Raw genomic sequence first — 11,615 nt, 5'->3', positions numbered from 1 at the left:
TGTATGCTTACACCTATACATATATACATGCAATAACAATGTAAAAAGAAGCCATTTGGAAGAGAGTAAGGATGGTTACATAGGAGGACTAAGAGGAGGAATTGAAAGAAGAAATCTTGTAATTATACTATAATCTCAAAATTAAAAAGGGTTTAAAATTTCAATCAAATGTAAGTAATGCAGAAATCAAAAAATTACTTTTTTAACTATTAGAATCATATTTTGTTTTGCATGTACAGCAACTGAGAAGAAGCATAAAATCCTAAAAGCAAGTCTATATCTCTTCATAAGAAGACTTTTTTAGATTAAGATTGATGGAGGTAACTTGAAAATAAATAAAATAAATAAATAAATAAATAAGAAGCATCTTCAGAAGCAGATTTGTTCTTTAATTAGAACAAACGAAGGTCCACAGTGTCTCCAAAAATTGGAGACTGTGTTTGTACAGCATAGGGATCTTGGGATTTTATAGAATAGAAAAGGCAGAAGTTTGAGGATGGAAGAGTTCATCTGCACTGCACGTCAGTTCCCCTGAAAGCCAAGTGGGATGTGGATAGACTTAGCATTAGCTTCCCCAGATGTTATCAATCAGGTCAATTTTTCCTATCCAGACCTTCTTAGTGCACTAGAAACTTTGAGGTCACTAACCCTTCAGATCTAATAGTCAATAAGCATCTAAAAGTACAACTTTACAGAACAAGACACTTGAACTGTATTAAAATGAAAATATTTCATACAAATACATCATGTAAAGATGTACTGTGAAGAGTTTGTAGACATAACCTTGAAATATCAGTACAAAGTAGAATGTATTGAGAAGCTATTGCAAATGTATTAAAAAAAAAAAAGATAAAAGAACTGCCTGAAAAGTGGTCAAAAAGCACAAATGTCTAGCTAAAAGAAAGACATGACTTGAATTAACACCAATTATTAAGAAATATTTAACTTCATTTATAATAATAATCCAAAGAAATGAGAATATAAATTGAATCCTCCAAACTGAAGAATGTTAAAGAAATTTGAAAATACATGTGCTTTCTGGAAGGTGGCAAGAGGACATTTGCATATTCTTAGTAAATTGTGATGTTAAAGGCTTTTGAAGAAGAATGGTGAATTTAAACATGAATGTGCCTTATGATGCAAAGTTAGCACTTGCTTGAAGAAACTCTATTTCTGACACATAATTTAGGCTTACATTATTCAATTTATCACTGGGTTTTCATATTATCAAGAAAGTGAAAATATGCAATGATACTTTAAAAGTAGAATGGATAGATGTATCATGTCTTTTATTGGCATAGACTACATCAATAAAAACTGATTCTATATGAATCAATGTGCATATACTTTAAAATGTTGGTTAAAAATTAACAGCTTGCAGAGACACAGTTATATCATCTCCACCAAGATTTATCTAACCAAATCACACTGTGTAATTCTTCAGATACATAAACACCTACCAACTGATGAAACTCTACATAGGGCTGAGATACACTAGGTTTAAAGAAGCATTTATTGAGAAAACTTACATTTTAGTGTCAAAATATATTAAATCAATTGGGTTCATCACATTTTTTCCTCTTTTAATTAAGGTTAAAAAATCATTCTTCTGGGCAATTAATAAATAAATCCCTAAAATTAATTTAATAATGCAGCTAATAACAATTTTATTGAACTTGTGAAACAATCTAACTCCTGAAGACCAAATTACAAACCAATAAATAAAGTATAAGTTATGTGATACGAAGTAAACATAAAAAGCATTTCAATATATATGACAATAAAAAGAATTAAAATGGAGAATATACATGTATTTAACTAAATAGTAAGAAAATGATTACATCTTTTGATGTTATTATTTGCTAGTGAAACGAGCCAATTTCAGTAAGATTCACTACTCCCAAGAAAAGAGGACAGGGAAAGCTACATGGGGATGAAGAGAAGGAAAGATGGAAGAGAAAGAAAGAATATGCACACTCACAAAGAGAGACAATGCAGAGAAGAGAAATCAAATCCAAAATGTCTGGATTTAATAGGGAAGACCATATGGAGAGTGGAAGCACAGCTCCTGGGATGGAAAGCTCAGGGTAGAGGGTGGAGTATGCTAGGTAGGAACTGAGGAATTCCAGGAGAACCTGGAGGCTATATCCACTTTGGTATGTTTAATAAGCATCTCAGCCCCTTGCCAGGTCTGAAATACAACACCTTTACACCTTTAATATAGCAGGTGGATGGGTGGGGGCACATCCTCATAGAAGCAGGAGGAAGGGAGATCGAATAGGGGGGTTCTGGGTGGGGGGAATGGGGAAAGGAGATGACATCTGAAATGTAAATAAGATATCCAATAAAAAATTTATTAGAGTTTTCAGAAGAAACTGACCCTTTGTGGTACGGTGGCATAATTAAATGGCAGGGAGGAGATCAACAGTATATCTCCAGTCAGTTGAGAGAAAAATATTACCTGCTAACAAAAGCTTGTTTTGTAAATGTCTTGGATTAAGTTTTCAAGATACTTTATGTTTAATGAAACCCACAACTTATTGTGCCTGAAGAACATTTTTCACTCATTGTTTAATATAAGTTTAGAAAGAATTATAAATCATGCATGTGTCTACCTTTCACAAACTATTGTCTATCTAGCTAGACCAGTTTGCTCACACTGGTGCTGGAGCTCTTTGAACTTACACTCACAGAATTAAGAAGACAAAACCAATTGTTGAAAGTCCAGATGATTCATAATCTCTTTGAAGACCATATGGATTTTTACACCACAAAGGGTCAGTTACTTCTAAAAACTATAATTCTCTTTGAACTCCTCTTGTCTGTCCCTGATCCACTCCTGCAGTAGAGAAATGACAGCACCCACCCTGAGACAACAGCGCTGGGCTCAGCCACAGTCAAGGCTGACTGCTCTTCTTGACTGTTTTCTTCCAGTTTCTGCTACCATTCTTTCTTGATACTAACCCCCACCCCTCACACAATCATCTTTCCCGAGTTTCCATTTTCTCAGCAGCATGGCTGACAAGTGGTGGGATATTTTCATGGAAATGGTTTCCATTTGCAGGACAGTTCATCCCTTAGGCTAGGGCTTACTGAGGGTAATCAGAAATGCTAAAAGAAAAAGAGCGAGCTAGAAGCAAGTGTGTCCCCTGAGATCTTTTGTTATTTGTCATGAATATAACGGTATTTTGATATTTGTGACATAAAAGGAGAAATTTAAAAAAATAACAAGACAAAGGTAATACTACTCTTACATAAACTCTGATATTAAACTACTATATGGTTAATACAACAAAGAGAACCTCAGCCCTGCTTCTCAGCTAACTGGAATTTAGCTAAGCCATGGTTACTTGCTAGCTTCTTTCTTGATCCTAGCTACTTTCAAAAGCTTGAGACTGGGAAGGTCTTATATGATGCTATAAAGCCAGAATCTTCTGAGATTTTAGCAAAAAGGGGGAAAGAAGCTGAGGATAAAAATTTAAAAGGCATATCTATTTAGCATTATCTATAGAAAAATAAAGCTTCACTATGTGTTCCTGGTTGGCCTGGAATTCAGAGATCAGTCTACCTCTATCTCTACAGTGTTGAGATTGAAGGCATATGCTACCCACCTGACCCTCAGACAAATGATTCCTGGACAGGATACAAAAAGCACTTAATCATTAGAGAAATGATGCATCAATCTAGCTTAGTACAAATTAAGAACTCTGGGCTGGCAAGAGATTGCTAAGCAGGTAAAAGCACTTGCTTTGATTCCTGAAGCCCACATTAAAGTGGAGACAATCAACTCTACAGATGTGTCCTCTGACCTCCACAGGTGCACTATGGTGGCATGCATGTGTCTACATACATGCATCCAAACATACACAAATTTGAAAAAAAAATAAATACAATTTATTTTATTAAGAGTTTTGTTTTTGGAGTGAAATTTCAAGCCACATGAAAGAATTTGTGATACATCTATTTAACAAAGAACTTATATATGAACTATAAAAACTTTAAAACTTAAAATGTTTGTTTTATTTTATCTATCTATGACAATTTTGTCTGCATGTATGAATATGCATCAGCAGGTGTCAGAAGACCTGGAAAAGATGGTGATAGCAATGAATGCTTTTAAACGCTGAGCCATCACTCCAGCCCCATAGAAAGGATTTTTAAAAACAATGAAGAAGAAAAGGGGAAATGATTTTTAAAATGGGCAAAAGGTTGGCAAGAAGCTCATTGGTAGAGTGCTTTACATGTAAGACACTCTATGCTCCATTCTCAGGAACAAAAAAATAAATACAAAATAAATAAGTAAGGATGAAAGGCCTGATAGATACATCTCTACAGACAGACTGTCCAAATAACCAGTTAACTTACCGCCAATCTCACTAACCAAGAGGCTAACAAAAATCAGACCCATCGCAAACGACTACACCTTTATCCAAATGATTATGAGTGAGGAGAGCAGAATGCTTGTGATAACATAGAGACATTTCTCCCAGGACTGACGACACACAGTTACTAGAAATCTGCTTGACATCCTCTCTCATTATGGGCATGCAGTAAGGCCCAGGGATTCCATTGCTAAGTGCATATCCAGCAGGTGTAAGAATATCAATAGCATAGATAAGTAATGATAACATCATATATTGTATTACTATATAGTAAGGAAAGTAAGTTACAGCAGTAACGGACAGACCTTACTCACTCAATACTGTGTGAAAAGTCAGATGAAAATAGTATATAGCTTTTTGTTCCTTGTATCTAAAAGCTAGAAAGGCATCACTACTCAACCACTTTTACAGAAAACCCACATGGAAAGAAATGAGGCAGACAGGTCTATTGGGGAATGGCAAGGGGCTCTGGCTGGAAAGTTCCAACAGACTTGTGGAAACTGGACATGATATTTCTCGATGGGGTTTTTTGACTTGTTTTTCATTTCATAATGATTAATGAGACTCTAATTCATGCACTTTTATCCTTGTGTATGTTATTTCATAATAAACGTTTCAACCTGAAAAAAATTAATTTAAATAAAAAGATAAAAATCTAAAATAAATTTAACAATATATAAATATAGGTATTGAAAAACGAGAAAACAATGCATATGGCTTTATCATGCTAGAACCTGGAACAATCAATGAGTAGATTAAAATGTGACTATGAAGTCACAGATCCACAGGAATACCCATGCACTGCTAAGATTAAAACAACAAAGGCGGCTATTTACAAAGAATAGGCAAGGGCTGTCCAACTCAGCTGGAAAACTGAAAATGTTCTAAAGAGACAATTCTGCTCCTCCCTTTGCTACCACAGTATTGTAACAATGAATCACCACCTGTACACTGTACAGAAATGTTACCTAGGAATCACATGCTGAGTAAAGAAAAAGCCTAAGAATCTGGTGTCAAGAAAAGGGAGTGCTTGTACCCCCCAGAATAGATTAACAACATATCAATCCATTTTGTAAAAAAGGCTAGAGTTGAGCCATTGAAGACTGTCAGGACTACACAGCAGATCCACCAAGAATCCATAAGTACCCATAATTCCTTTAATGTATATGAATCTGTTATTTATATTATGAAACAAAACATGGATTTGGGGTGTCACCGGTTTTTTATTCTTGAAGGAACGAAAGAAAAGTTGTAAACTGGGGGTCATGTATAACTGTAAAAAGACTAAAATGTATATCCAACAAAAATTTTTCATTTCAAACAAACACCCAATGTACAAGGATGCACTGGTTCATTAATATTATTTGAAAGGTACATTTTAAAGAAATCATTAGTTAAATTCCTAAAAGACTTTTATTGCCTTACAATTTGTATTAAAAACAAACAAAAAATTCTACTTGCCATGAATGAAAAATCTATGGAATTTACAAAGCAAAATTATAACTCACAGAATTGCCATTCTCAGAGCATAGGAAAATTACATATTTTATAACTCTGGGTCTGTGTTAGTACAATGGATACATTCATCTTCTACATCATTTAAAAATAACATTGTTTCTGCTCCAGTTTCTGAATCATATTTCAACAAAAAATTACTGAGATTATACTATAATCTCCAGTGAACAAATTAATGCAAACTAGTAAATTTGACGGGTGAATTAAGAAATATAAAACAAAAGATGCAACATAGAAGGTCTGTTTATTTAAAAAACACAGTACTTAGTCAAATAATAAGAACATTTTACATACCTGTGAGCAATTCTCAGCAATCATTTCTGGATAACTTTCCTTATTGCATTTTTTACATCTTTATTCCTCAGACTATAGATGAATGGATTTAACATAGGACTTACAAAGATATAAAAGACAGCTACAATTTTCCCTTGTTCTACAGATGTCTCAGAGGGGGGCCTCAGGTGCATACAGAACAAAGTTCCATAAAAGATGGTAACAGCCGTCAGATGAGACCCACAAGTAGAGAAAGCCTTGCGCCTCCCCTCTGCAGAACGGATTCGCAGGATGGCTATAAAGATGAAAACGTAGGAGATGAGGATGATGGTGAGAGAACAGGTGAGGTTGGATCCTGCCACCACAAACATGGCAGTTTTTTTCACATAGGTGTCTGAGCAAGCAAGGACCATGAGGGGTGGGTCTGCACAGTAGAAATGATTGATCTGATTGGGTCCACAAAAGGTTAAACGAAGCATCAGGATGGTCTGTATTAGACCATTTACAAAGCCATAAATGTACTGTGTAGCTACAAGAGAGAGACAGACACCTCGGGACATTTTGCTAGTGTATAACAAGGGTTTACAGATGGCAACATAACGGTCGTAAGCCATCACTGCAAGCATATAGTAATCTGTAATCACCAAGGCAATAAAAAAGTGGAATTGAATAATGCAACCAATAAAAGAAATGTTCTTCCTCTTGGATAAAAAGTTAACTAACATCTGAGGAGCAACAGTGGTGGCATAACAGAGATCTACAAAAGACAGATGGCTGAGGAAGAAGTACATGGGAGTGTGAAGCTTGCTGTCACTTCTGATTAAGAAGATCATGCTGACGTTGCCAGCCACTGTGGTGAGGTAGATGAGTAGGAATACCACAAAGAGCACAGGCTGAAGCTCTGCTCGATCTGTCAGTCCTAGGAAAATAAACTCTGTAACTGTTGTGTAGTTTTTCTTTAACATCTGTATGCTTGGGACCAGACAATGGTTTTTCTAAAGAGAAAAAAAATTTAAAGTCATATGATAAATGCTGTATATGCAACATATCATGTACCTATGTGATTCTGAGTCTTCTTCATTCAAACTTGTAAATGCACATGACATAGAAATGTCTCAGGAAACTGGATACGTGGCTCAGAGGTTTTGATCACCCTTATAGAAGTCTAGGTTCAGTTCTGAGCATCTATATGATGTTTCAAAGTGATCTGGAACTTCAGTATCAGAGACTATAGTGCCCTTTTCTGCAAGCACTGGTCACACACATGCTGCACATACTTACAGGCAGGTAAAATACTAATATACATAAAATAAATAAAATAAATTAAAATAAACTGGTTTAGGAATGTGGAGTTAGTATTTTTAAAGTTCCTCAAATTCATATGGAAATGTGTGTGTGTGTGTGTGTGCACATGCATGTGTGTGTTATGCGTGTGTGTGGTGGATAGTATATGTGGGTGCAAGTCTCCTTAGTGTTTACTCTGTTTCCCCTGTACATAGGAATATAAAACGATGTTTTTCTCTAAATATATTTTGGGGTGTGTACCACAAAATGTTAGTTATTCAGTCTTACTTTGTTTTTCTTAGCTAATTAAGCTGAACATGAGTTCATGAATTTAACTGAACATGAGTCATCTCCACATAAGCACAAGACCTCTCTACACACTCTTTGGAACTGAAGATGTCTTCCAAACTGTTCCCTCATGGTTCACCAGAAGTTCCTCCAAATAGCATACCTCATCCAAAATAGCATACCAGGGACTCTTTCTTAATTTTTTAAAATGAAAACTTATTTTCTGCATATTTTTTTGCTCAGGCAGAAAAATAATTATTTTGAGGGAGGTAACACTAATCAATACTAAGCATTTATGTATATAAATTTTCATATAAAATATATACTGCATACATGAGTGAATTAAATGCTATACATATACCTATGTACATACATGTACAAGTGTATACATTGGTATTTTCACATGTTTATGAAGAACAATGAAAACTTTCTGCTAGTATGACATACAATAATGATAGAACAGTGAGAATCAAATCTTCTGGCTGTGGAGGTTTGCTGTGTCTTCATCTCAGTCTAACACTTGTAGAAAGTTTTAATAATGTTAAAACATGAATTCTATACAGGTTTCTAAAAGCATAAATTTTATATTCTTTTATATCATTCTGAAAAAAAATAATCATTTCATGAATCTACCTGAGACAATACTGCAGCAATTAGTATAGAAATCAGTTTCTCATAGACACCATTTCTTCAAACACTTGCATTCTTATTTGATAAAATATGTCCACACGTGCAGGTTTGTAACCTGGCTCCTACGTGATAACCACAATACCAATGACAGAAAGAAGCTATTTAAGCACTGCGTAAATGCATCACTCAAGGGTTCTTGCATATTACATTTTGCTGTTCTACAAATAAGGACTTAGGTTTTATTGGATATGGTATTTAAATACAAAATAAGTTCATACTGATAAATGAATACTTACTCTGAAAAATATAGAATGCATTCAGTAGTGATATTATAAAGTCATTGAAATAGAATCCAGTTCAGTTTTTAATTATTAAAATGCATATCTCTATATTCTAAAATTTAAAAAGAATGCTTTCTACTCCTACCTGTTAAAGGAGAGTAGCTTTGAACAGCAGCACCAATATGAAGAAGCTGAATGGTTTATAAGAGCAAGCTCTCGTAGAACCAGTTCTCCAGGGTTCAATTATCACTTGTAGTAAGTAGTCTGGATTATGAATAACCTCTATCTTCCGGTTCTAAGGAACTAAATCCATTGAGAGCCGGGGTTTTATCTGCTCTCCATAGTCATTAGGGATTCAAATTATCCAAGAATGGTGAATCAAAGGAATCATTACTTATTATAGCTTGTGCTAAATATCTTTATTTTTAACTGTTTGTTATTATTTGTATGTAAATTGTAATGACTGCTAAAAAAGGGCCCAGGGGAGGAGGTTCCTATGAGTTTTTTCAATGCTAAGGGATCAGTCCTGAAATCATATACAAACAAACAACACTAAATCAACTTACGGGTTATATTTGTATATTTATGTGTTTCCCAACTTAGGGTAATGGGCATCATGAGTCAATTAATTTTGTGTTAATTTAATTAATTAAAGCTGACTTTAATTAAATTTAATGGGAAGATCCAGGGAAATATCAGAGGTAGGATAAGAAAAGTAGCTAACTTTGTTCTTCTCATGCCCTTCTTGTCTCCACATGAGCATGCTAAAGTCCCCTTGCGTTCAAACAAAAGTGAACTTTTTTCTGGGTGTTTTTTGAAGAATAAAGTAGCATGAGATGTTCTTTCTGGTAACAACTTTTAATGATTCTGGAACCAGTAGCCACTATTCTTGCTCCCTGAAGCCTCAAAATGAGATTTTCTTTTTCTGACATAAGCCCTGTTGCTTCATCTTTATTAAATTGAGTTTTTAAGATCTCCTTTGTTCTCATGTATTATTAGAGCCTCTTAAGATCAGTCATTAGAGGAGTACATTGCTTTAATGCTATGACTCCAGTATGGACCAGAGTAACATGTCATATGTATTTAATACACATTACAGTGATGAAAAACTGGTCACAATGACTATTGTCTATTTGATAAATGTTTGAGGTGTTTCTGGCTTGCTATTGTTCAAAGTTATAGGGACAAATGAATCACTCTCCATTAGTGTCCTGACACAGTTGGACAGTCAGATGTTATAATTACTGACAATATGGCAGGCAAATTGAAGGTTGACCATGTTGATTAGGAATGACTTTCTTTTCTGTCCCTTTGTATTGGCATCACCTAGATACAGCAGAGCAAAGACTGAATATCCAATACCAAGTCTTACAGTCTTTTTCATGGGCAGGAATGCAAAGTGAAGAAAACAAGTGCTATTGACCAGAGCACTAGTTAGTATTGACAACATGCAAAGAAATGTGGAGATATTCACACACAGTGAACCCAAAACAGCAGTACTTATCTAGAGATACATATTTAAAATCACATAAAGTATATCTGCAGAATTTCATATCAACAGGAAAGCAGAATATAAAATTGTTCCTTCAGAAGAGAACAGATACATAGCTGTGAATAGATGGTCTATGGACAGGGACTCAGAGATTATATGAAAAAAAAAGAGCATCTAAGTGAATTAGTGTGTATAAGTCTAACAATGTTAATAAAATTCTCTATTGCAAAAGATAATGACCAATTTCTTTCTGTGAAGTTTGAAATCTAGCAAAGCTATGTTATATTAATTAATTATTAATTATTCTATAGATATATAAACAAATAGCTACTGAGGTAATTCTACAGAGGGACTAGAGACTGGCAAACATTTACTGCAGGAACTAGGGACTAAAACATCAGAGAGAACTTCTATTTCCAAACAGTGGAACAATACATGGAAATCTGATAGAAATGACTTAAATTTATAAGGATAGGTTTTATATCATATTGTTGGCTGTGAGCTATAAATTGTTTCAAATTTAAAAAACCCAGTCTTAATATAATTGACCATGATTGGTGAATATCACGTTAACTATGAGTGGAATATAATTTTCTAAGTACCGACAATGTAGTAAGATGAAACAGGAGTCATTTGTATATGTAAAGTAACAATATGTTGTGCTGGAAATATGACACAGCAGTACTCAGTTGAGTGCTCTGATGCTCTTACTGAGGACCAGAGCAAAACTTCCATCATGTTCATAATACTCAGCAACTGTCTGTCAACATTATAATATTAAAATAGACAAAGCATGGGTACACGTCACAAGAGAAGTCTAAAATCCACACATAAATGTGACAGTTAAAATATAATGAGTTTCACACAAAATAGCTGTATATTAATATGTATAAAGAATTACTATTTCTTTGCAAATACTAGACAATGGTAATAAGTAAAGGAATAGAGGTTCATTGATAGGAATGAATGCAATAACAGATGAACATTAAGCTCTCCTAATGGAAATTTGACATTTCCATCAAGATAATATGTACTAAGGTTCATTCAGATGAATAAAATCATTTAAAATATCTATATTGGAGTGTAAATATGAGATATATCTCTGCAGTTTTATAAGTTAACATACATAAAAAAATCTTTAAAAAGAAAGAACTGACCTCCTATAGTTAGAAAATTTCAGACACAGAAATAAAATAACTTACTACCACAGCATTTGGCAATTCTACTTTTGCTAAAACAGCTCCCATGTACCATTATAGAGTAATAACAATATGTCTGTCCAGTTTTAGAATTCATTTTTATTCATTCATCAAAATGAAATGCAATATCTATCTTACAAGGTAGCATACAGTGCTGCAGTATATGTCATTTGTAAGAAATAGAAACTAAAATAAAAAATTGACAGAAAGTAATTTGGTAATTTAAAATGCCCATTGGTTTAGAGAGCAAAGGTGCTGCAAACCTATCAAC

The 11,615-nt window shown here is 34.2% G+C and overlaps 1 protein-coding gene across 1 annotated transcript; it reads right to left on the bottom strand.

The window, feature by feature from the left end:
• Positions 1-6,211: 6,211 nt before the first annotated feature.
• LOC114631047 (olfactory receptor 1030-like) lies at positions 6,212-7,135 on the bottom strand. Its single transcript, XM_028779352.1, has one exon. It carries the CDS (start codon positions 7,133-7,135, stop codon positions 6,212-6,214), a length of 924 nt encoding a protein of 307 aa, XP_028635185.1.
• Positions 7,136-11,615: the final 4,480 nt, after the last annotated feature.

This window comes from Grammomys surdaster, unplaced genomic scaffold (genome assembly GCF_004785775.1).
Source record: "Grammomys surdaster isolate TR1022 unplaced genomic scaffold, NIH_TR_1.0 350, whole genome shotgun sequence".
NCBI classification, from domain to species: Eukaryota; Metazoa; Chordata; class Mammalia; order Rodentia; family Muridae; genus Grammomys; species Grammomys surdaster.
Note: the sequence above shows the minus strand (reverse complement) of the source record. Positions and strands in the feature narration are given on the sequence as shown.